The sequence below is a fragment of the Cariama cristata genome, unplaced genomic scaffold (genome assembly GCF_000690535.1).
Source record: "Cariama cristata isolate BGI_N322 unplaced genomic scaffold, ASM69053v1 scaffold31957, whole genome shotgun sequence".
Taxonomy (NCBI): domain Eukaryota; kingdom Metazoa; phylum Chordata; class Aves; order Cariamiformes; family Cariamidae; genus Cariama; species Cariama cristata.
The window spans coordinates 1-27791 of record NW_009627812.1 but is presented as its reverse complement, the minus strand read 5'-3'; the positions used below and the strand labels follow the sequence as shown (position 1 = coordinate 27791).

At 39.4% G+C, this 27791-nt stretch overlaps 1 protein-coding gene across 1 annotated transcript in view; it reads right to left on the bottom strand.

Annotated features, from left to right (window-relative positions):
• The window catches only part of LDB2 (LIM domain binding 2), a gene marked incomplete at its 5' end in the record, with an annotated part of 51842 nt that extends 24540 nt beyond the window's left edge, over nucleotides 1–27302 (bottom strand). The window contains 3 exons of the mRNA XM_009704562.1: nucleotides 20132–20215; nucleotides 21851–21973; nucleotides 27130–27302. Of these exons, the coding sequence (XP_009702864.1) occupies nucleotides 20132–20215; nucleotides 21851–21973; nucleotides 27130–27302 (380 nt within the window). The remainder of the gene's footprint in view (nucleotides 1–20131; nucleotides 20216–21850; nucleotides 21974–27129) is intronic.
• Between the last annotated feature and the right edge of the window lie 489 nt (nucleotides 27303–27791).

Sequence of the window (27791 nt, the reverse complement as noted above, 5' to 3'; positions counted from 1 at the left end):
GCGCTTTCCCCATGTATGTAAAGAAGCGAGCTAAAACACAAATAGGAAAAAACAATCTTCTTAACCCCTTCCCTGCTTCTATTTTTCCCTTCCCAGTCTTCTACAACCCCGTCCTGCGGTAGTTCCTGAGATGCACCAGCATCATCACACACTACTTCGTGTGGCTGCTGTCTGGTCTCTGTGTGTGTCTTGATAAGTCTGTGTTGAATTTCTGGGTTAGTGGTACAGGTGAAATGGAAAAAGGAGAGAGCAATAACACACAATTGTTTCACAAAAAGAAACCTTTCAATGGTTGTCAAATTACTTAATCCACAGACTACTTAGATGAATAACCGAGCTGCCAGCTGAAAAGGAAATGTATTTTCTGGGAAGTCTTTCAAATGCATCCATTCATTTGAAGTTCTCAATAATAGCAATATTGAAAAAGGTCTTCTGTGTGTGTATCGGTGCTACAAACTGCACTGCAGCACTGCTCTCAATGCCATTAACTGTGTGACTAAGGGTGTGCTTCAGCAGCACAGCAACGCTAGTGTTAAAGCTCCTGGGTACCAGTGATGCAGAGAGCTGTACTCGTATAAATTAATTTGACTGGTTCAAATTTTTTCAAAAATATTTGACAGATTACTTTTATATCAGCACACGTCATACCATACAAGGAATCATTTGCCAGTTCCATTCCAGCATCAGATCAGGTATTGCCCAGCAGAAAGAACAAAGTCAGTCTAAATTCCACCACGGATGCTCTGTTAATATAACCAAAATGTAATTTTGCTCCCATCTGATCCACGTTAAGTTTATATGGCTTGGTGATCCAGCACATAAGGATCCATTACTAATGGGTATGGAACCACAGACTTTGGGGTACATTTATGCTCCCAAACAAAATGGGTGAGGCCCATTCTCCAGCCTTCATGGCACATGGCAGAGCAGCGGTTGTGTGCACCCAGATAAACTCTGCCTGCTGCCAGTGGAGCGCAGCCCCAGTCACACTTCTTACTGGAAACCATCACTCACCCAGGCTGCTTGGAGAACGGTACCAAGACGCAGTCTGGGAGAGAGTGAGGTGGCATGGGAAAAATTGTCTGAGAAAACGTGCCAACAGCTCACCTGGGGGGATATTTATATGCCAGCTCTCAACTCAGTGATGTAGCTCTGTTTGGTTTACTAGTGGAAATGCAGCCAGAGAGACTTATGCCAAGAACATCATCTACCTAATGACAGCCACAGGTCTGGTGACTGGGATGTCCTATTTGTTTTCCATGGTGAAGAGGAACTGGATTAATTGGACAGACCTACGTTTCTGGATCGGGAAGCCAAATGTGTGATCACTTGCAGATAGCACTGTCCATACATTACTGATGCATGTAGACAGTATGCAGTGGTCCTGGTGCTGCTGGAGACAGTGCAGCTGTTATTTCCAGAGTGGCCACAATGTCCCTGGAAGCTCACGAGACACTGTCTGTCCCTGGAAACTCTGACCACAACAACAATTATGATATGGCTTTTTATAATTTATTTATGAAAAATATTTACAATTTACATCTTACATGAGCAAGGCAATGTCAATTTTACTTCTGGCACACAGTTTGGGTAATTTTGCCTATGCTAACAGATCAATTTTCCTCAGGCAGTTCAGTGCTTTTAGAGAGCAAGGACAGATTTTGAACTTTTCTGCTGGTGTGATCAGAGTAATGTATCCTCTATCTTCAAAACAGCTTTTTAATGTGTTCCAGCCAGGACTGAAAATATCACACAAGTCACAGAACAATCGTCAAATTCTCATTATCACCACCAGTGTCAGGAGAAGGCAGTTTTATGGGGAAGGAGTTACTGAGACCTTAAGATTCCCGTGGTGTTTTCTTCCCCCCCCCCAAGAAAATAGCCTCCTGGTAGAGCATGCAGCATCCAGAAAGACCTTCCAATGGTTCCCTAAACTACTCTATGTCCCATCTATATAATAAGGAAACTAATAATTCCATAATTCAAAATGGGTACTATGAGGATACTTTCTGCTCTTGCCAAACACCAGTTATGTCTCCATGAAATGGAAGCCACTGGGCTCAGTTTGGTAGTAATTCAGTAAAATATAACAGCCTATGACATACAGAAAGTCTGACTGGATTCTCTGCTGATGCCTTATGTCCTTTAACACCATCTATCTATGAATCAACGACGCTTTTATGAGTAATTTCGAGGTGTTCTGATACTATAAGAACTGAAAATTAAACTATCTAAACAATTACTACTTTTTACTGCATTTTTCAGGGACCCTTCTAATTTTTACCATCATGTTCCAGAATATTGTCCTATTCAACAGTGAAAGAAAGGACACAGAAAATTATTTTCCTCTTTTATTTTTTCCGGCACCTAAACAAGAATTTCTCAAGTCTTTAAAGATGGGACAGTATTTGCAGCTTTTGTGTGTCATCTCACACAGGAAGCCATTTATCACCAAGTTAAACTTCTGTGCAAATGTCTTTTGACTTCCACAGCCATTATCTTCTGTGGCACAGATTGTTAAGTGTAATTATTATCAATTAAATAAGTAACAATTCAGTTACATTTCTTATAGCAATTCATATTACAAGTGAAAACTTGTAACTTCCAATATTTAAGCAGTCTCGATGAAGAGAAATAAACACATATTTCCAGTGGTTGAAATGGTTTTGTACATGCTAATACACCATGTGACACTTCAGAGAGATGCACCAGTACTTCCCAGACTACTGGAATACTGGGATCTTTTTTCCCTATATTACTGTTCCTATGTTTGGCAACGCATAAATCCAATATAATCTTTTGACTAATACACATATTTCACAATAGCAGCTGAACAACGGAGTTTCTTAGCTTTTGATCATATTTTACAGGAAAGCATCCTCAGTAACGTTATTGATCCAAAGATCAGATGAAAGGATCCAAATGCCTATCACCTGCTCTGATCAACACAACAGATTCTTAGTAAACAGCTGCATTATCTAAACCACCATCAGTCTGTGGCTGTATCTTGGTGACTGTGTACAAGCCCCAACTTTGAAGGTACTCATTCACAGCATCCAAGCATGTTTGAAAAATCTGTGCTTCTTATTCTCTGCATAATAATTTTCACACTTGTGTTTCCTACAGTTAAATAGCAATTTGTATCTGAGTCTGAACTAGACTCCAGAGTAGATAATATTAAGCTCCACAACCTTCCCCACTCCTAAAAATGGTAAATGAAAAAATCAAATCTCTGAGGTCTACGAAATGACATCATTTTTCCTTCCCGCTCCTGGCTGCAGACTTGTAAGCACCCAGGTTTTTGTTTTCATAGCTTTCTGAAACAATTTTCTTTTTCCAAATGTATTCCAACACACAATCCCATGTGTCTACTATCCTTTCCCCTTCTGATTGATGGTGCAAATGAACTGGCATATACAGTATTTGCTTAACCCTATGCTCCTTTGAATTGCTGTTTTGAGATTAATGCAGCTACTTTATTATTGTGAATTGTCCTTGCCTATGTTGTTTGATTTATCTTGTTCTTCCCAAGTGGGTTCATTCTGGGAGCTGATGATGAAGAATCATACAGCTTGGAGAGCCTTTTAGTTAGCTCCACCAAAAGGTGGAAACTCTTAGTAAGAAGTTTCCTGAAGTCTAAGAGATGACACAAAGTACAAAGCACAGCCAGAGCCAGAGATTTCCAATCATTAAAAATATTCTGAGATTGAATGGGAAAAGTATGAGATCATTATGGCATGAGTCAATTGATCAAGACATGAGGATAAATTAGGCTGCAGACACCACTGACCAGCAAAGCTTTAGCAGGAATATGCTCTTTCTGACCCCTTGTTTTTAAGCCTTCCTCTAGTTTTGCAGACTGCAACCCTAGCCTTGGTGTTCTGGGAAGCAATATGGTATGTGCACCACGAAGTGAACATTTAGGGTGTGGAGAACATGAAAAATGATGGCAATATTTTTATATTCACTAGGTATGCCCCAGTTTCCCCAACCCTTCAGCAATCTGTGGCTAAGCAGAGAAATGAGTTGAACTCTTCTCTTGTTGAGAAGCAAGAAGATTGCAAGTATTTGTAATCTGACTGTATAACCTGTGATTGAATGACCCAACAAATATTGAATAAGCTGCTACTTAGGAAAAATCTTGTTTCAGAGATGTTAGGACTAATTGATTGCCTTCTCTCTCTTCTCCCCCTCTCCCAGAGAGCAAGACCAGAAGAAATCGTGTGGGAGCTTTAGAAAGGGACAGGAACCAAAGGACACTACACTAAGGCTGCTGTTTCTTAGGTGGCAATGCCAGCTTAGGCAGCACCATGCTGTCCCCACTGCTGTGTGAGCCCAGCTATTTGTGTAGCTGTACAGCAAACCAGCTAGGGGAACAGATCTGTCCAAAAAATAACCAAGGGAATAGGCAGCATGTGGGCAGAAATGTGTGGCTGAAACTGGTCATGTGGGACAAATGCTGCTTAAGAAACTGGTACAGACAGCCAATCCGTGTGTGGGTTTCTGAAAGCAATTGGAGAAGGTTTTCTGCTTGGTGACAGACAAAGGCATTTTTAGGACTGTGTTCTGAGCCAGATCCTTGCTGGCTTGTTTAAGCAAAGCTATCTTACGTCAGCTCTAATTACCACTGGTTATCTCAGATCCCCAGAAATGGTCATTCTGGAGCAGAGACTGATGGTACTGTGGAGGCTTGTGGCTCTCAGGTTCAGCCTCAGAAGAGCTCTTGCGGATCACCCTTACTCCACTATGGCTGGGCTGGATAAGTAAGATGACATAACAGCTGGGGACCAATTCTCTTTGGCCAGAAGCCAGGATAGATGACAACAGAGAAAATTACATTTAGTTCTATATTGCATTTGAATTTCTTTTTATCTGTGTATGACTCTTCTAGTTTTCCCAGTAGCCAAGTATGGTGAAGACGAGAAAGTGGTTTTTAGAAGAACTGGTTTCCTGATGGAATTCCAAAGAACGGTCATTTATCTGGCAGGCTGAGCTAAAGCAGTTTTCCTTATTAATGTGATAGAAGCTGCCCCCTGATCCTGGCAGAGCAGCAGCACTGGAAATTCACCTTCATCCAGGGTTTGGTGTTACAGTACCATGTAAAGTATTAGAGACATGTAAACAGACCATGGTTGTTCAGCCATTTAAGATTCAAGACACTGAGTCAAAATATTCCCTGAGCTTTGATATTCTACAACCTCATATTCTGTCTGATCCAGAGTTTAACACACCTCTGGGTTCATGCCAGGATGGGAAGGGGCTGCACCTGGGCACAGATAAGGTTAAATCTTTCCTTTGCACGCCAGAAAGACCACTGTGTGTTTGTTATGAGATATGTAAGAGGTCTAAATCAAACATTCAGGGAAGAGTCTAAATCACTCCCTACCATTTTATGTGGGGAGATCAAGCAACACTCTCTGCTGCTCACAGAAGAAAAAATATATAGAAACTCTGTCACAGTCTCTAGATAAGACTTTGAGCCACCTAACAGCCTAGCAGTAAAAAGAAGCACTATTTTTTTTTCCTTCTTATTGACTATAAAATATCCCAAGGTCACCAATAAGCAAAATGAAGACTCAAAATACCAACTCCATGTGCAGGCTTGAAACAAAGTTAAAATTATATCAAATCAACAATAACTCATTCCCATGGTGTTCCATCTGCCCTCATTAGGTTATACAGAACAAATGTCAGAGATAACATTCAGGAAAAAGGTGTTCTTCTGATAAGGCAAATAGCTTTGTAGCAGTTCCTTTGGGGGGAAAAGAAATAGTCTTCCTTCCCTCCTTTTAAAAACAGACCAGCTGATCTATTACTAGATTTGTGCAAAGTTTCGCACAACAGGGTCCTTAAACTGCTGTTATACTTCATTTGTGTCTTGGTAAAATAACATCATAAGGTCCCAAGATTATTATCTCACAGTGATTTCCAGATAAGACTGGCAGTTTACATGTACAAATATCTTTTTCCTAATTGCTAGCACTGCAAACTCTTGCTTGGAGTTTGAAAGTCAAGCTGTGTTCCTTCTATCTCATATATCACCACAATAAAACACTGCACTCGGCCCTTAACAATTCTGTTGTAAAGTGTGACTCAGAAAGGAGAAACCCTTCTAATATTCTCAAGCTGCATGACTTTGCAGCACTAACAAAAGAAATCAAAGAATAAATTCTTACTTTACTCAGACAGGTACACAAGGACCAGAGGTATTCAGGAAGAAGGTGGCTTTTTTTTTTTCAGTTTTCAGCCCCATTTTGTGGACCCAGATACACACTTCCAAGTGTTACAGGTTCTCCACGGCATTCAGGAGTTATCCTCACATCCTGGAACATGATGTGTTATGTACCAGTTGGGCACTTGGATGCTTGGCCATTACAAACCTGCCTCCAGTCTAGGCAGCTGGCCTCTTCCAGAGAGGTAAGTAAAGGTATTTCTGTCACTGCTAGAAGTGTATATGGGAAGGGAGTAAAAGAGACTGCCACTTCTCCTGCTAGCTGACAGAGCAAATTGTTATTACCAACTGTGACCCCAGTACACAGGAGGGCAATAGTAGCATTTTCCTGTGACAGAAAGAATATGTACACACAAGCATGCGTTTCTGTTAATGTAGAAAAAAATTAATGAAATGGTAGTAATGACATCAGGCAAAAAATTAGGAGAGCTGGTCTTCAAGCTCATTCTTGGTCTGTGACCATGGTCATAACACTAAATGCAACGTCAGAAAAAAAAAGGATCCAAAAGTATCTACATTTAAGCATTCAACTCATGCTCTTAGCATGAGACATAAAGTCCTGCTGAGGCACCTGTGTTTCACCTGCCTTGGTTGAGGTGAACCTGGCACATACTCAAACAATTCAGAATTCATAAAACAGTGTGTTTAAGCCCCCTGAAGCCATAGCAACCCTAGTAAACTAAACGTGCCAGTGCTGTTCTCTGGCAGTGAGGCCAACTCGCAGAGAATGTCCCACCTTCATAACATTAAGCCTTCCCATGCACCCAGACAAGAGACCACATACAAATTGCCTTCCAGCAATGGTGACTCCTGAACTATGCTCAGGAATTATTTGAGAGTCAGCAAAGCAGGCCAGAGACAACTCTAAAAGAGTATAGACATTGCATTCAGATACTTCAGAACATCGCTAGATGCTGTATAATATACAAGGATGGACATAACCTGAGGGTCTTGAATAGACAAATGAGCTCTAAATCTGATTGACCTGGATGGCTTAAGTACATAGAAGAGCAATCACTGGCACCTTCACTCCAACCTGCTTTTCAGTGGTTCTTCAACAAAAAAATGGATCCTGAGAGCAGAGACTGAAGCACAGAAGTCTTCATTCTTAGTCAGCCACGCACCCTATCAGCTGAGACCATCTGGCTACTTTTTGTACTTTCCTTTCTGACCCAGGGAGCCATGCCCTCCTGGTTGCACCGTGGCCCAGCTTCAAGAGCTTGCTCACAGCACACACTGGTTTTTTAGCCTGTTCAAGGTGCATCGGCACATGAGACTTTGAACTCCCTCAGGTTAAGGAGGACATTGACCTATATCTCAAGACTTCTGGGCAAGGGTTCTGGAATAGCAGATAAAGCCAGGCATCACTTACCACCTCCAATGCTGTGCTGTAAAAATAAATGAAAGAATGGCTGGCTGAAACCAGCATGGCACAGATGCCTGTGGTGTCCCAAGCAAGGAACTCCAGTCAAAAATAAGCCTCTAGCTGAAGGTTGCAGTGAAGCCCATAAGTCTGACTGTGGCTTTATGACTTTCTGAGCATCCTAAAGCTTCTCACCTGTGCAATGCGTCTAATGGCTTTTATAACAATATTGCTAGAATAAAAAATTAAAAATTCCTAAAAGATCAGCTACTATGATGGTGAAAGTGCAGGCAGATCTAGATTTTCAGAGTCCACCAAAAATATGAGAAGGCATAACAAAATCCATTATAGGAAATGGCTTTACTATGCTGGAACTTTCAGGCACATTTTCAATGATGTCATGGACATATACTTTAGTAAATGTACGTGGATGAACTTTTTTCCCCTCTTCATAATTATTTCTATTTTATAATAGCTGCAAGATCCTGCAGGCAATGTATTTTCTTGTACTTTTTGGACGGCTGAAGTCATCTGGTTTTCCCGACGCTATGCAATTCATTCAAGGTGTTTAATACTGATAACCAACCACAGATGCACTCCCTGGACTTTCCCATTGCCTCAGTAACACACTGCCTAAAATAGCCAACTAATATAGGGGTTTCTTTCCAACTAAAACTGGGGAAAACACAGAATTTTATATTCATACAAAAACATCTATGTGATAAGCAAAAACCAAAAAAGTCATCCTAGATTAATCCCTTCTGGGTTTTGTTTAATTTTTTTGAGTGCTCCCAAGCGGGAGGTTGAATTGTTCATCACCAAAGGCGTTTTCTGCACAATCACAATTTCTATGACATTCTATGGATTCATACAGCCTTATTTATTAAAACACAGAGAGTTGAGTGTTATTAAATGCATGTTTCTGACAGCCCCTGCAGATACAAATAAAGTAGCTAATGAGAAGAAAAACTGCCCATATTGCCTTATTCCCAAGGCACAGATCATCTTTAAGCTAGACTGTGACGACAAATGGTTGTTTTCACCTTTATATACATCACCTTCCATGATTACACATATAGATGAATAGCTTTTAGGCCTGTATCCATAACTAGCCTCAGACACTGTCTCAAGAACTTGATTCCAGCCTCACTAGTAGGAAGCTGAGCAAAGATGAAGTGTATTAATTGTTTGGGAAAGCATAAGTTTATGTGCCCAAAAGAAATGAGTGTAGGCAAAATTTAAGCAGCTCACCTTTTAAAAGTTTTGTCATAGCAAGCTTGAAGAATATTAAATGCATGTATTTTTCCTCTAAGTTTTGTTTCCCTGTTTTGGCCTGATTTTTTTATAACTCAGTATAATTCCACTGAAATCAATAACCCTCTTGCAGTTGATATCCTCTGAAGTTCTCTCTAATCTAATTCTTGTCCAGAAAGAAACTATAAAAGAACAAAACTTTGAACAATGAAATCAAACACTGGAAGTTAAAAATGTAAGCTCCCTTTAGGTTTGTGTGAGAATATAAATTAGGAGTAAAAACTGGCATGATACATCCATCTCGAGAAGTACTAAGCAGTCACAACTTCCATTTAAACAACAGCATTATCAAGGACCAATAACTGCCTTCATAGCAGGTGTCTAAAAAGGCTGCTTTCTTCTTTAATTTCACTTAAAGGAAATGGAGAGAAGAAAGTCTAAAATATCCCTCCAAACCAATCAGTGTTAAAAAAGTTTTTTTTTTTTACATTTTGACCCTTTCTATGATTTCTCTGGTTTTCTATCCTCTTCAAGGAAATGGTCATTAGCAGAATTTAGTGCAAGAAACATGGGAGGACATCGTAAGCAGAGAAGTGAGAGCATCTTCATAGACAGCAGCCTTCTCTCAAGCCCCCTGTGGGGCTCCAGTGCTTTGGCTTATGTGGGTAGATTTGTTTCTGCTGCCTTTCCCCTTGCTTCATGTATTTCTAATCCCTGCTGCAGCAGTCAGTGAAAAAGAAAAAGAAAGCCCTTGAAGCTTTTGTGGTCCTTTTTCATTTGGTCTAGAAGGGAGGCAGCCTTTTCCCTCTAAACTGGGTTACTACTCAGAAGAGTCTCGAGCAGTGCATGGCTGCTCCCTGTGGTCTCAGCAGATCTGGGCTGATTGGGAGTAAGCCTTGGAGGTCAGAACATGACAGTGTCCACATGTCCTTTGCTGCTGTGAAGTTCACTGATTAATCTGATAGTGTTCATACCTTCTATTTCTAAAGGTAATGAAATATACAGATACCACAGGAGAAGTTTTGCACCCACATGTCACTCTGGAGAAAGACCGCTGCTTTCCGAGATATTATTCCAGTTTCTGTACTCATGTAATTGAAAGCAGAATTTTTCCCTACCATTTATCATAGCAACATGAAGCTTACTTTAGGTAGTAAAGTGGCCCACAGTAGGGATCTAAATATTAAAATAAGACTATAGGAACCAACCTATCCTTACACTAAACTAAAAAGAATTTGAAGAAGCTGAGAAATAAAGAGACCAGATGGTCTTCGAGATACAATTAACCACCAAGAAGGTGCACAAAAGAAACAAAAAGTGTCATGAATACAATTTTGGTGATAACATTGAAAGACTCCAAGAATATACATTTTGTTCTGAATAATTTTTCTTTCTCCTTACACTGTTAGCTATCATAATGAGCAAGCTGTATTTCATGTTCTGTTTCTTATTGCAATTATTTTCATAAAATTAATTCATTAAAAAAATTACATTGTTCGAGGGCACTTAGCAATAGAATATATGATATTGTCTCTTTTGTATGGCTGCACATTTCATCTACCACATTGGGAAAGAAAATCAGTAAGGCATCCAAGGATACACTGGAATACCATCACAATACTGGGAGATTTATAAAAGACAGCGACTTGCTATTAAATAGACTATAATATTTCAAATTACACCATAGCTCTAATACATCTTGTCAAAAGCTAATCAGTGGAAAGGTCCAGTGTAGTGTTTAGAAGATTGAAACTTTACTTCCTTCCTTTGCATATCACTATCAGAAGATTATTCCATTTTATATTTAATTACTTTGATTGGAAAGTCTCTAGAAAGAAAATTCTGCCTTCTTGTAGACTTGGGATCTATATTACACTGTGGTATACAGAGTAGTAACGCTCCTGATGAAGCTGGTGCAGGGAAGCACCAGAGCGAGCCAAGGTCTGCTCCGGACAGTACTGTGATCTCTGCCTAATCAACAACACCGTTTTGTTTAGACAGTGCTTGTGTTTTCCTCGGAGGTTTTGATCCAGCATGGCTGGTCCAATCCTGCTTTATAAACGAGATGCTATGAAATCTAGGCTAGGGAATATGGCTGTGGGCTTTTTTTCACGTGCCTCATACTTACTTTATGTAAAATCATCTTATCTTGGGTAGAAATGGTGCATAGTCCTTTAATTAAATCAGCTCCAAGTTTTGCCTGAATGATTAATAAAATGAGAAAGTTCTCTGCCTTGCTATGAAAGAAGATCTATTCTTTTGTATTCCCTCATTCTTTTCTATTCCTAAACCCTTTCTTCAAATCAGATCCCCAAGTTGATATTTGTTCCTTTGGGCTTACCTAAGAACTATAATCTATGGCTAAATCAAGTTAATTTTCTTTTGTCACAAAACTCCAAAACAAAACAACAACAAAAAACGTAATAAAAGTAACCAGTTGTTGTTGTTGTTCATGAAGCATGGCATTTTCATGGCTAAAATTGCCCAAGGGAATGGAGAAATTAATTTCAATAAATTGGATTTTATGGATACAAAAGACCTCTGAATAAATGAAAAACTATGAGATGACATTTGGATCAAAGGAGATATACCCATTGACTTTAATAGATGTTGAACTGGATCTTTGATTAACAAACTGCTTTATTAAGTAACGGTGAGGCAGTAACACTGACTAGAAAGGGTAACAGAGCACAGGACTAAGGAGGCAATTTGGGGTAGAGAGGAATACTCAATATAGCACAGTTTTCTAGCTGGGCAGAACACTGTACCAGAAATGACACAATTCAGATGGAAACCTGTGTTATCATTTTGATAATGTCTTCTGCCTCCACTCTGCTCACAAGCCTCATTCATGCATCAGTACAGGTCTGGTTCAGCACCTCTGCTTATCGGCAGAGTGCCTGTAGATTCTCCACATTACATCCTATGGGTCTACCTTAGGCAAGGTAAACACAAAATCATGGGCTTCTGTTTACTAATTTGATACAGCTGTTGATATTTCCTTTAATGTGAACAGAAGGTATGCTTAGAAATCAAAAGCAATGTACAGATTTGCACATTAATGACCACTAGATAGACACTGACATTCATATATGTGTACATACAGCAGTGAAAAAGTTTACTAGAGTTTTCTAATCGGTTAGTGCAAATGGATAATATTTGCAATTAATCAGTAAGTTACTAAACAGTTCATAGGGTATCTACAAAAATGTGCATTCCATTTATATCCATATGTACATATATAGTCAGAATTTTGTTTTTCACTTGGAACCAGTGCAATAAATCAAGCTTTTCTCTTTCTGCTTATTTTGTTTTCAATTCAAGTTTTGTAAATTATGGTAATTTGGTATGAGCAAGAGTCTGCTCTAAATTGTACCGCTGAAAGTCAGTAGTCACTCTACTGAAGTGAATACATTTATAGGAGTGTGAGACCATAATAGGTCAGACACACTCACTACAATGTTTTCAGTTCCAGAAGTAAGAAAGAGAAATTTACAGTGTAGGATCTGTAGGATTCTCCAGCACTTTCTTGTCCTCTCCTTTCAGCGCTGGCAAATTTGGAGACAGGGTCCAACTTCAAGACAGATGCCAGCTGATACGAACCCATACTGCTGCTCTCTTCCCTGCCCAGCACAAGTAGCACTCAGGGAGCTATTAAGGATGGTCATCATTTGGGTGGAAAGGACTAGATTAGGTTTTTCATCAGATCAGTCTCCTGACCCAGCTCTGACAGTGCTTGCACCAGTATGAGGGAGGTGACTGAAGACAAATTTAGCTTTGTGTGTGCCAGTCTCTAAAACCCACAGAAACCCAGGCCTATTATTCACTTTTGAAATGCTCGCTCTGTTTTACTGTTTAGAGTCAGGATTTGTTTTTCAGGGTTTCTGTTGTGAATATAAAATGGCGAGATTACAGACAGAAAAGTGGGAGTATACGGACAGACTGAATGACAAAGTGAGGAAGCATCCTCCATACGGATAAGGATCAGGGCATCACACAAGACAGACAAGAGCTTTTCAGGAACATCCTAGAAATAGGATCAAACCCAGGGGCCCAAAGCAAACCTCCAACATAAATTGACATGGAAAAGCCAAATCTGAGTTTGAGATGCATCACAGAAGGTCTCTCCTGCAGAGATGGGTAAGCAGTAATGCCATTTTACCTATAGAAAGAATGGCAGAGGAAGAGGAAGGGACACGCATGCTAACCAGTAAAGTTAACTACATATAGAAAATTATTAAAAAAGATTATATGGTCTAGTTGGTTGTGATATCACAATAAACAGACTCCTGAAATAATCTTTCTGAGGATTAAAAACACGAGGTGGCGGGGTATAAGGTTCACTTTCCAAATCAAGAGCAGACCATAGGGCTGCCAGAAGCTTTCCACAATGAATACTTCAGGTTCTAAAAAAACTGCTTCCAAGAACAAAGATTTGAACCACCAGCTTTGAATTAAAGCCTATTTCTTGACCTCTTCTGAGCACCCACCCCTCCCTGCATAACAATTTGCACCAAACACCCATGGATATTCAATATTAAACAACTAATTAAAATTTTTGCTGTTTTCATTGCTTTGAACAAGAAGCTGGGTTTGGCGTTTTCAGGTCTTCATACAAATCGTACCTCTGCAGCTCTCATTCCTAAACTTAATTAATAGTTATTATTATTTATGACTGCACTGCATACTAGTCCAAGCTTTAATTTGGTCTTCTAAGAAGAGAGCCTGTGGCCGTGTTCTTGGACTTTTTTTTCCTTCCTCTTTTTTCTTTTCTGAAATAACATAATTAGTTCAAATGTTGTAGCTTGTTTTTATAAGGCTAGTGCTTTGTCTCTCTTTTTCTCCCTTTTACCTTTCAGACTTTTTTATTTCTAAACTGCTGCAGCTTAACTTCATTCGGATTTCTTACTCATGTGTGCTTCAAGGACTCACATCGCTGATTATCATCTTTTCATTCTCATTAGTCCAGACCTTAATTTTATTTCAAAGGTCATATGGTCTGTATGTCCAGTGGGCATGGTAGCTGGCTGGTGTTCATACACAATATATCTTTCTCCTTAACGGATACCATGAGCCTGTTAGTGCCCTTTGTGTGAAGACTGGCCATTACCATCTCCAGAATACCGGTAAAATTTGCCATTTCTGCAAAAATCCCGATTTGTTCTCTAATCACTTGCACTCTCTTCCCATTCCCCATTTTTCACTGACTTCTGAAATTCCTGCTATCCACAGACACTAAAATCTGTTTCTGAGCCATGAGAAGCAGAAGTGGTCGCTACTGCACCAGCTCACTGTACTCTCCAAAGTCTGGTTTAAAACTGCCATCTGATTTTTTATAAATGCTATTGGGTTTGCTCCATTATTTTTCCTTCTCATGTGTCACAATTCTCCCATCTACAAAACATTTCATTTGTTTTAACAAAATGCTTAGAGATCAATGGATGAAAAGCACACCACTATTACTGTTAACAATATGAATGTTATCTTTCCAACCCGTGTCCTATCCAGAGACTGCTTCAGATTCCATCTTCTCTTCAGAACGTTTCCAAGTTGGTGCTTCATTCTCTACCTGTCCCATCTTCTGCAACTCTCCCATCTCTGCTCCCTTCTCCCACCCACTCCATCCTGACCACTTATTTTTTAAAAATCCTGCTATATCATCTTCTCTGATCTTTCCTGCTTGTGATGGAATAACTCTTGATATAACTATTCTGCGATGTTGTGTCTTTATTAAAAAAATGAAAAGCTAACATTTGACTATATGAGCAGTTGCAAAGAATACATTTCTTCTCATTTATTATTCTGAAAGTAACATATAACACTGTCTATAAGCATTAGATGTATAAAAAAAGAGGAACAAAACCCACTGTGATCATTACTAAAATAAATGCTAAGAAATTACATTACCAGCAAACCTTGGCAGAATCAGCTAATTATAGCTGGCACAGATAGATTATGGATAGCCAGCTATACTCATCTGAATCCTTCTGTGACAACTCTCTGATTTTGACTGGGAAGAGCTGCCCCAAGCTGAATCGGTTTAGGTTGAAAATTTCCATCATTTATAGGAATAAAATCTACAAAATGGTGTGTCTGCTTTCAGCACCTCCAGTTCTGAGGATTCTTTAAAATTTTGGCAGCTTTCATAGGCAAAGCTCCAGAATGATTCAATGATTCAACCCTTCCGCTTTGAGAGCTTGTGAATCCTTAACTTCTTATTCATATCCATTAGGATACAGCATCTCGCTACATGATCACATACTCTGTTTCCCTAGCACCCCCCATTCAGTGCACAGCACAAAGTAAACAAAATTGCTGTGTGTAGGACTTCATACCTACTGAGGAAATGGAAACGTAGCAGAAACATGAAGCAGGGAAGTGCAGAACAAGAAAGGATGAGCTTAGAGTAACCCAATGCTGCTTTAACAAACTGCCCCTGCTCTCAAGCTCTGCTGTGGTACTAAGTCATGGAAAAAGCATTTTCACCAGTGTGTTCCCAGAAATACCATCTGCTCCTTTTTCAACTCTATAACTAGCCTGAGACAACAGACTGAATCCAATGGCAATAGTTTTGTTATTAGTATATGGGGCAAGATGAAACTCCAAGCGCTCTGCAAAATCAAGCCCTTGCTTTCTCAGAATGGCCGCCTGCCCTTAGCTGACCCCTCAGAGTGCCCCGCTGCTTGTCCGTGTGCCTCAGTGCCACACGTGCGCACTAGGAATGACAATGCCTCTTCAGCTGGCAGGTGCTATGCAGCCGTTCGCGTTTGCAGCTGAGATACTGGAATGATGCTGCAGAAAAGCCTACAAGGAAATGAGTAGCACTGGAGCACTTGCTACTGAGTAAAGAGCTAGTCATCCCGTGCACTGCATGCATTGGGAAGTCTGTGGGAAACATAATGCATGATGATGTCGTTAGAAGATGACGACATAATGTTACTCACAAAGGGAAACGAATTCATGTTGCATGGGTGACTCTAAATACAGCATTTCTTTTCCCCAAGTACCTGACTCTGCATCCTTAACACACTTGCACGTATTCTTTCTCCTTCTTCACTGAAGATACACAAACAGCTGTAAAATATCGACCAGATAGCTACCACAAATAGTTACATAGTAGGAGCAACATAGCTCCCACATGATTTGAGTTCATATTCTTTCCATGCATGAAACTGTATTTAGAAAAGCAAACTTCCCTGCACATTAAAGGAAGCCAGTGCATGCGTGTCTATTTTGGATGTGCAAAAGAAAATTTTGCATACACAATGGGTATATATACAAATGGCTTTTGATTATAATGTAAGTATTGCCTTTAGAAAATTGTGTCCCATTAAATAATTCATGTTATCCTGCTAGCAGAAGAAATCTGAAAATGTCTAGTGAGGAACTAAATTACTGAAAGGGAGGATTCAGAAAATATTGTCCTCTGCATTGCAATCGTAACACTTCATTATTGTTTTATACAGGAAACAAACAAATTGAATAATTTGTAGTTCAGATAAGCCTTGGTTAATATAGTCATACAGGATGTAAGGGGAAACGGGAGCGTGCATTCCCTTGCCTAGATACCTCTCCTGACGCAGAGTGGGAGGGCTCTGCCATGCTAACTCTCACTTCGCAAAGGGCAGATGCAGATTTGGTGCCATTAACACCAATAAAGCGGCTGCCAGAGCAAACCACAGCCTGAGGAGGATGCACACCTGGGGAACAGCTCTAAGAAATCACTCCAACCCAGCCAGTGCAAAAAAGTAGAGACAAATTTTGAAAACCAGCCGGGCAAGATACAACTATATTTCAAGGCTCAGGTCAGGTAGTCCCGCCTAATTGACATTAGGGGCTGGCTTTTTTATAATGTCAGAAATTTTGAGAGAACAAATCATTTTATAGAAGGCAGCAAGAAACATTTGAGCTCCAAATTGTGAATAGTGCTGCTGGTATAAAGCTACTGTTTTCAGAGTGCATTCAAATCCATTACGCATTGAAGATTTAAATAAAATAGCTGAGCAACTAGAAAATTACATATATAAAAAATAATGTAATGTGTGGGGACTAAATTATCGTAGCTTGGTGGAAACTTCTTCTGAGTGCTATCTCCATCTTCAAACTCTGTACAGGATTCCTGTTTGTTTTCAGACTCCTATTGACTGAGACTAGGATATAGGTCTTGGCCTTATTATTTGATAGTTCATAATATCCACCACTTGATGACTTGATGAGAAATTACATTTAAAAAAACTTGATATTAATTTAAAACCTACAAGGTTTTGCTCATTATTTCTGAGACGGCCTATTCAACTCCTAGTCAGCAGCTACAGCAAAGTATGCTGACCCCATTGATGAGGTAATCAATTATGCTGGAACAAAACAAACTAGTAACTAGAAAGAAAGGAAGCCTATGGTTTTATACTGAGACAGAGAAAGCAGAGAGAAAGAGCATTTGGGAGATGACACAGGACAAAACATTTCATCTCCATGTTCCAAGAAGATACATTTTAAATTTGTATTAAACATGATTTACAAAATCAATGTTCTTCTGTGCTGGACAGCTTTACTCAGAGTGAATGAAGACAAACCAGGGCACACATCCAAAGCTGTGGCTCTACAGGCATGTGGCACTCTGAAACGGAGGTTTACATGCCAGCAACTGCAATTATCCCAACTAGCAATGATTTAGCATTCTGTGTTGTCTAGAGCGTAAAAAACACAGGCTATACCTTTATATCACAACCATCTGAAATCCAGGTTTAATTTCTGCCTTAAAAGAGACTGCAGCACAGCTTGCTGCTGTGTGCACATTGGAGAATAAAAATGATTAATTCTGCCCATCAGTGAAGTTTTCACTTATGAGTATCACAAGCCTTTGCTGTGTGCAGCAGGAAAAAAAATGGAAATAATTTTTATGCTTAGTTTCAAATCTTTATTCAAAACCATGTAACACTGCTAATTACTAAACACTGGGAAGACTGAATAAAAAAATCATAAAATGCTGACTTAAAAAAACCCACAAAACAAAACACCTTAAATCTAAGTGCATTTACCACATTTTTTTAGTGCATGATTTTACAGTCCTGAGTTCAGGAAAGATTTTAATGTTAAAATTAACAGAAGAAAGTAATTAGGATAGAAGTAAATAAAAATGGAAATATATCAGGTAATACGAGTTCCCATGATGAGCTGAACACCTGAAAAAAAGAGCAGAATGATCAATTCCTCACCACAAGAACGACAGATGCAAAGACTGGCTTGGGAAGAAAAAGATTTCCTTTTGGAATCACCACAGCGGGAGCCAGAGGAAGCTTTGCACCCAGAGACCTAATGTTGTCTGTTAAGCTAACAAAACTAGTCTGGAAGAAGTAAAAAAGTAAGACTTCATCTTTTCATCCCCTTCCACTTCACTGCTCATCTCCCTAGTGCTTATCTTGATCTCATTTTTTTTTTTTTCCTGAGGACTTTTTTTCTCCCTTCCCCCCTTCCTTCCTTCCTTTTTTTTTTTTGATGTTGATGGGGGGAGCAGCACGGGTGCCTGATGCGTCCTAACAGGGATCCTGCCTTTCTCATTTGCATTGTCACATTCAACGATTACAGAATATACCACAAAGGACCCAGAAGGGATCATAGACAGAGACAGAGCTGCAAATTCAGCATGGCCCCCCGAGCTTTGCAGAGGATAGCTACTGAGTACTGTGGCTGGTGTGGGCCAGCCCAAGTGCTTGCTGGTGTGTTCAGTCATGCTAAGGGGATCAAAGACTTCAAAAGTGGGGCAACGCCTTGTGCCACAGGACAATTTGGAAAGAAAACATGGAAACAGCCTACCCTAAACCAGCCACTTGCTGCCCAGTTTGCTACAAGGGTGCAATGCCAAACTTGGTTTGACTGAGGAAGAATCCCCAGTGGGGATTTCTGGAGAACGTGCTCTAGGATGCCTCACCACGAGACAATGACAGCGTGGCTATGGGGACGTTGCCAAAGCACAATGGTGGCTCTGTACCAAACTACAGACTAAACTAACTATGAGAATACAATAGGCACAACATAAGACATGTTATTCTTGAATTTATACATGGAAATATTCTAATACAATGTATTATTCCTCTGAGGTTTTATGCCATATTCTTCCTTCAGTTATACTACAGCAGACTCACCCTGCTCAACTCAGACTATAATTTGAACAGTAACTTTTAGGCTAACACCACATAAACAAGAATGGCTTATCATATTGGGAGAGTAAGTACAACTACAGGCTGTCTATAAGCTGTAGAGATACAGTGAGAGAGATCTCACTACATATCTCAGTCCTGCACACAGTCCTCCCTGGGTTCAAAACACTCTGGGGGTAGGACTCCATCCATAGGGAAAGTATTACAAGGTTCATAGACCTGAATGAAGTGCAGCTAAAATATAGATGGTCAGGTACAGCTCTACATTAGAAAATGCAGTTATTTTCAGTGTAATGTTCTTGTTATCTTTAAAAAGCATTTTGAATAATTACTCATAGAATTAAAAAGAATAAAATCAGATATTCTTGGCCAAGTTAGCATGGTGTATCATTAGGCAATTTGCCTCATTTTATCTACTAATGGCATGTCTAAAAATAAGAAAAATCTGAATTTTAACCTTGAAATATGAACTCTACAAACCCATATTTCAGTGTATGCATTGTAAGCCCACACCAGGGAATACTTTCAAAAATAAAAATAAACTTCCAAACTTTGAATGCACTTCAAGGGTCAAAAAGCAATGGGAACAAACGCATTATTTAATCATAAAAACCACTCTCAATTCAGTGCAAGGCTGAGGAGGAAGCTCAGACTCCCAGAGGCAAGTGAGGACTGCTTTGAGGGACTGCTGCAAAAAGGGGCTGGCGCTGAGCCTTCCCTCAGCCCTGCCTCTGCCTGTGAGAGGTGGCGAGGTCAAAGAGCTGGAGAAGACAGGCAGCTCTTAATAAAATGAGCTGCCATTTTCCCATGAACAGTGAGAGACGAAAAATGGTGGGGAACTTCTTGCTTACAAAAAATAAAGCCGTTATTCAAAACTGAGAAGAAAGACTGTTAAAAACAGGGGCTACTCACTTCAACTCCATGATAAAATTCTTATGCTTTTTAATGGTGCACTGTTAGCAGCTACATCTTTATTACAGTCTCTGTGTTTCTCTTCCACTCTCATTAAGGGTTAGGTCCATTTCTTACCTGACCGACACAAGCTCTGCTCTCATTACCTTGACTCAAAGCTAACAGTACCTTTTAAAAAATGCTCACAATAATCATCAGTTATGGTACACTTACCCTGAGGTAGTTGAGGGTGAAGTTTGTCAGACCCATTCGAGTGATGTTTTTGGACAGCTGCTCCAGCACCTGAGGGTCTTGTGCCTAAACAACAGAGGAAAAAAAGAATTTTCACTTTCCTTTTTGTCTATTTGTTTTTCTCTATGTGCTTGGTGGAGTGCAGGGAGAGTTCTCTGAAAAGAAATGCCACTCCTATGAAAAAATTACACATTGATGCTGAATTTACGTAATAAGCTACAGAGTTCTGTTTGCATAGAAGAATGTAAAACATTATGAAATTGGACCAGAATGAAGACTGTTTTCCAGTATCTTCCTTCTGTCCCTGCCCATTCAAAAGACAGACCTAGGAGGTCCAGCCACACACAGAGCTGCAAATGAGCAGGGCCCCACCAAAGAGCTTCCTGAGGGATCACAGTACAATTTGAGCCTTCCATTTGTTGGCTGGGAGCCCCAGGAGACTAAGCAGACAAAGGTAGGAATAAAGAAGGTATCACTTTCTTTTTGTGGATAAGAAATTGAAGCAGAGAGAACTCATCAAGGCACCTTCAGCAGAGCTGATCATGTAAACAGCATCAAGCACAGGCTGGAGAACCCTTCTAGTCTAAGTTATTTTCCCAGAATTAAACAGGAAAATGCAAGTACAGTCCTTCACTGACCCTAGCCAGGAGCTTTACCTGTGAGACCAGCCTCCTCTTTAAAATGAGATCAATCTCATTACTAAAATTAATACCTGCTGGTTGCTGGCTAACCTGCTTCCACTCTCTTTGAATTGCAGCAGCCCCCTAAACACATAATGTTGCTCACGGCCATTCTTGTTGTCCCTTAATGGGATACTGTTGAAGAGTTCAGAAGAACAGCCCTCTGAAATAGAAGAGAACCCTGGGACAGAAATGGTAGGGCAGGTTTTCGAAGGTATTTTCTTCAGGCCTCTGATAGCATTTTCAAAAGAGTCCAGGCTTCTTAATTCATTTAAAATTCTTCACTAAGAATGTATCTTTACCTATGGATATCTAGGTAACTTGATGTCAAAATACAGGCACATGTTTGGGCCAGTGTTCTTACTCTCTATAAAAACACAGTCCTGCATTTAATTTTGTATATGAAGCACTACTAGTTAGAACGCTTCTACAGTGCCAAACTGGAAGTGGCAATAAGATTCTGTCCTTTGTTTCTCCGCAATGATTTACCTTATAATATTTTGTCTTCAACTTGTAGAATACTTAATATTTTAATGTTCTATTGTGTGTGTTTTCATTCAATTACAAAAGTCTTGAAATGCAAAAAAAAAAAAAAAACTAGATTAAAATTCTAAAGGTTTCTAAGAAAATATATGGTACTTACTTATTTTCTGTCTCATGCAAAGGTAACATTAGTTTGCTTCATTTCAAGACTAATATAATTTGTATGTACAATGATGAAAATTCACTGACTTTAGTGTAGTTCATATCAATAAGGACAGATTTTGGGCCCAAATCATACAGACCACCAAATGGGATTAAAAGGAAAACTATGTGCTAAAACAAAATTAAAACATAGCAACAGTGGCAACAATAGAGCACTGAGAAACAAGGGAGTGATGACAGAACTTGTAAATGGAGGTAGTTGCAGGCAAACCAAAATATTTAGAGTTAATTGCCTTGGGTGTGAAATTTGCTGGAGTTCCTCATAAACCTAATCTCATGTCTTTGCATTAGGTCAAATGAAAAAAGGATTACTTACATGCATGGCTAGAATGCTGCGTGGGACTAATTCTCTGTACTGTCTAATAGTAAAGTGCCATGTTTTTATTCTCATAAGATCATCAAAAGTAAACTCCAAGATAAGACGTCCTTCTGTGCATACCTAGAATACACAAAATGCATGAAATAAATTCCCAGGAATTTTGTTTTCAATGGCATTGTATCATCGATTAAACAACATTCAAAAATATCAGAGCAGTATTCTATTGTTCATCTCTGCTAGATTAATTGGTTTTCGTTCTCTTGGGGACAAAAAATGAATGTGGGAAAATGACTTCATAGGCCTTACCATGGAGACAGTAACTTATAATACTATAGATTTTATAGCATTTTACAAACATAGAATATTGTGTGCACTAAATCTTATTTATTGCATCATCTTTCCCTCACAGATTGCTACTGCTAATTAATGACTGAACCTCACAGTGGAGGTGGCTGTGGTGCAACTGCATGCACTTGACATCAAGTTGCTGAATCAGTCATTTGAACCTGGTTTATGTTGCCCTTTCCTTACAATAGCTTGGCATAGAAACCTTCCTTTCATGTCCAGTTGGAGTACGCAGTGCCCTGAATGCCTGTGGCCAAACCAGATTTTTTTCCTTCTTGTCTTTTCCAAGTGTCCCTGTCTTTTCCAGGCATTTTATCACATTTTTATTTTTCTTTCATTTCTTATTACTTTTATTAATCCCTCTCTCCAAGGAAAGGCAGACAGGGTGTCGGCCATCGGGCTGTATGAGCTGTGCTGCCATGGCAGGTTTGAGAGCCAGGGGAGCAGAGGAGAGGTTGCAGTCATGAACAACGGAGCTGCTTCCACAGAAAGTGGCTCACATGGCTTTGTGAGGGGTCTTGTCTAAGAAAGGAGAGAAAATATGGGAGGAATAAATGTAGCAAGTGGGTACTACCTTGAAACGAAAAATAAAATAAATTACTGGGGATTTTTAAACAATTCTCCACAATTTTATGTGGGAAAACTGCTGTGGCTGTAGTCTTCTTTAAGGTGCAAAATATCTGCCCAGCATGGTATCTTGACTAGGGGTACCGTGGAATACTGTAAATGACACCTGATCTGATAATTAACTACCTCTGTCATTGATTTATTTTTTTTTTAAATTGGATGTTTAGACTTACAATTCCTGTTCAAAGTAAACTTGCAAGTGCAGGGCACAGAGATATTGTGAAATAGGGTGTAATGGTTTTCAAAAGAAAATGTTTCTGCAACTTTAATTTTAATACAAATAACAGTTGACTGAACAACTAGCCACCCTAAATTCAGCTGAGTCTGTTGAGCCTTTTTACAAGCCCAAACTCAGACTTAGCTAGCTCCCACTTGGGCAATGTGTGGCTTTTCTGGTTAACCATTTACTTAATGTCATCATAGTTTTTTCTCCTGGTTGTTTCTGCAAAAACATGTAGGTAATTTTAACAGGCATACTATATAGACAAATTACTGTAGACCTATGAAGGAGAATCTTGCAACAGGTTTTCGTCTGCCCTTTTCAACACACCTCAGTGATGCCTTTTTAATGTAACTTATTTTGTCATTTCACTCTGATTTTGATTTTCACATCGTTTGCACTATGATGAGAAATTGCATAGGGGAACACATGCACACACATAAAGAGTCAAAGAAAAACATTTTATATTAATATTACTGCGTTGAGGCCAAGGATCCTGATTACTGACCAGTGAACATCAAAATATTTCAGGTTTAAAATATTTTTTTATAATAATACCTGTGGCTTCTCAAATGTTCCTCCTCTTAAGCTCAAAACCCCACAGCTCTTAACAGATTTATTTTATACATTGGCATTAACAAATTTTAATAGAAAAAGTGAAACACATTCTTCATATCACAGTGGTAAAAATTTATACATCTTATAAAGGAATTTAATTTCCTTATGTACAGCAGAATTTTACGCATTGCTTTTAATCAATAAAATTGGTGCAGTTCTTATTTTAAATGGCCCTCTTTTTTTCTTTTTTTTTTAAAAAAAAAATCTGCCTTTTACATAGAATCCAAAAAATCAAAAGGGTCTCCAATTAAGAAAACATTTTCTGTTGTGCTGAATTCATGTTACCGTACTGTGAGCTCTGACATTTTGTTTCTGTGGTAACCAAAATCAGCTGATTAGTTGGCATGGCAACAGAAAAGATGTAATCCCAGCAGACACACTCTAATCAATGCCCCCAGCACAGATGGTCTCCGGAGGATCAACAAGAAAGAGGCTGGCAGGCATTCAGTATGTCACGTGGTTGCTCTAGACTAGGCCAGGAAAAAACTAAAAAAGAACATTTCTCAAACTAACCAATAGCTTTTTAACCCCTTCACTGCACTTATTAATTGTAGGAATTTCAACTGCTCGCACCTATGAAAACCAACTTTGGTCCTGTGCCTTATTGCTCAGAGTCTCATTCTCCTAACATTGGGCATCTTTTAGAAGTCTTCCTCTTTTATTAACTACCCTGTCTCAAACCTGAGCTGTTGCTTGAAAAGATACCTAAAACTTATACAAATCTGAGAAATGCCTGAGATTGTTAGTAAGGATTAAAATCACTTAGTTTTAAGGGCTTCACCTACAAAATCCAGCTGATGGCCCCACTGTTGGGTGCAGGAAGGGAATGGTTCAAACACGGGGTGCTCACTGCTCTAGTGGCGAAGGCAAAGCTCGCCTCTGCCAGTCGTTTGGGAAATATAAACTTTGCTAACTGCGGAAACAGTTTGCCTACACATAAAGTTGGTGTGTCGGTAAACACGGTGAAAACAGAGACTTAGGAAGACTCCTAAAGCTTTCCTTTACCTGGAGAAAAAAAATAAAGCATCTGCCAGGTAAACAAAGATAGTAGTCAGAGCTTCAGTCTCTTCTTTTACCACATTTAATTCATGCCATTGAATTGTATTAAATTCTTTATGGTATTTATTTATACCTTGATAAATCAATTTTTAAGTGTGTGACAATTTATAAGGACCTCTTGCCCTCTAAAGACAAGCTGAACTATTCATATTCTTACTGTTAGGCATGTTCTAGCCATATTTGTTTGAAAAAACTTGGAAATGCCATTTTGTATATTCATCCAATACGGCACTATGCAGTGAGTTGCTCTAACTAGGAAAATGTTGAAATTAATAAAATGCAGCTGTGGATTCCTAATTCCATACATGAGGAGAACTGTTTCAGCCTGTTATATTAGAAGTTAGTGAATTTGAAGCTTAGAAGTTGTTTGTGAAACTGAAACAGCTATTAACAAATACAGTTAGTCTGTATTTTTTGCATTAAAAAACCCCTTCGTGGTAGTTTCACTTCGTCAAACTCAGACATGACCTAAGGAGCTACACAGTCCATTGGAGAGCTGCTTGTTATGGGAGGTCTGCTTTGTTCCACCACTGACGCCGTGAGAGGAGAAGTTTACCTTTGGGTGCAAGATCTGTACCCTCAGTATCTCTGCTAGAAGTTACACACACACAGCTGAGACAACATTCGGCTCTAACATTTCTGAAAGAGTCATATATTCTTTTCTCCCTTATTCCACCAACTACTGTGTTTTATTTCAAATTTGCTCTTACTGACACAGTCATATTTTAAACATACAACCATAAAAAAACCCCTATTTTTTCTCCTAGAATCCAGATCACATCCCCACCTGAACTTTTCTACCAGGATACAGAGATTTATATTGGAATTTGCAACAGAAATGTCAGGGCTGAAGCAGACCATGTACTGCCAGGGCTGTGGTAGACGGAGATTCCCGGCACACAACATGGTGGTGAAACGGGAGGCGACTGTGGCCCCCTAACATGAGGTGTGCACCCAGCCTAGGCCCTGTTGCTCGTCTGTCTTTGACTTGCTGGATACTAGCCTCCTTTCCAAAGTAACAACGCTGTAATGTGCTGCCATGATAAGTAAAATAAACTAATTGAATTGAGAAAAGCATGTTGAATTTACTGATTCCCAAAAAAAACCCTTTTATTTGCCATTGCACTAGAGCTAACACAAAGAGAAATGACACAGAAACCACTTTAGGGAGCTCTGCAGAGAATCAGCTGCTGTATGGTCTTGTCACATCCTCTGCATGTGGCCAGCATGCACATCTTCTCGTAAGCAGGTGGCAAAGAGGTGCTACCTAGGAATAGCTGGTCTCTTTGCATCTCTCTCTGTCTCTGTGTCTATGTACGTCACAGAGGGTTGGAGTGGGAGACCTGGATCGACAACACCATTAAACACACACCTCTCAGCTCATCAGTGCTCCACACACCAGCGGCTTCCTCTCCCTCTTCTTTGAGCCTCACTCCAAGAGCCATGAAGATGGCAGGGAAGACCCTAAGAAGGGATGGGACTCACATACGTGCTAGAGCAGGATAAGCCACGTGAGCCCTGGTCATGATGCTGTCCATAGCTGGTGCCTTTATTGACTCTGAAACCTCCACAGCCCCGTGAGCCAAGGGCAACATGGATGGGTGATGGGTTGTCTCTTCCTGCTGCCCCTTCTCCTTTTGTGCTTTTCTTCATACAAAGGTTAAAATTCATACAAATGAACAGGTACAAGATGGAAAATCATCATTTCCTGTTAATTTATGAAAGGGGACATTTCCATTTGGAAAATCAGTATACTCATCTTTTTAATATAAGAAACTTCTTGTTTTAATTTGTATTTTCTGCCTTTCTGGTACTGTTTTTTATAAGTACATGGCACTCAGTTTAATTACAAGACTAGAAGTGGCCAATACATGAAGATAATTCACTATCAATTACAAATATTGAATATTCACTAACTGCCTGATCCAGAGCATGTTTAAATCAATTGACTCCTTCCATTGACTTCACTGCCCTTTGGACTGGCATCCTACTGTATTAAATCACTGTTTTCCTAGAGATTTACCCCTTGGACTGGGTAAGTATCAAATGTAATGCATACCATCCCAAATGATAGGTACCAGCAGTGTCATTGTTGCTTTAAAATCAAGCCCTGAGAAAAGGAGATGAGCAGGTTGAATTTAATTCACGTACAACTGATGGATCTGGCAACCTGGCATTATGTGCTTCTCTTGCAGTCTTTCCAGGAGAATTGCAGAGGATGCCCACAGAATTTTCCAGTCACATAATGAACATAGAAAATAGTAATTAAATGGCTTCAAGGGTTTTCAGTATTAGAAATAATCTCAGTCTACCAGAAAAATGCAACAGCCAATATTTTTCACCCTTATACACACTGAAAAAGAAACACAAAAACCAACAACATGTTTTATTGAGTCTTCCCTGTTACCTTGGTAAACATGGGTTTTCCATGCTGGGTGACCATGGTGCATTGATCACAGTCCACTGTGATGGATGAGTTGTGGTATGACTCTTTTGAGTGCTTGAGAATGTAATACAGGTCTGTTACACCTCCTTCAAAGACAGTGCTAAAATAACGAGGAATGAGGGTCCTTCCAATTGCTGTGAGGAAAATACAAAGCAGAATTCAGCAAATGCTCTAGGTTATAAAATCTCAAACCATTTGCTAACAGAACATGAATAATTTTAAGTGCAATGAAATCAAACTTTCATTTAACGAATATAATACATGTTCTCTGTCTGCTGTAGAAAGTAAGTTGCGCCTGCTCCCATTGAAATCAATGAAAATGGCTTATTCCATTCAGAGGGAGTGGGCTCATCTTATTTAATCTTTTTACATTGATGGCGAGTTACGAGTCACTCTTGAAACCATCTGCAAGGTTTTTTGTCCCAAAGCAATTATTATACAGAAAGCCACATGGTGTTAATTATGACTGAAAGTTGGATATTACTCATAAATGTATAACCACAAGTGGAGAGCATTTACAGAAATATACTCGTACACCCAAAAAAGGCAAAGCACATTCATATAGGGAGGGTTGTGTACCCTTATATGTTTGTCTGTGTGTGGGCATATGTATATTCATATAT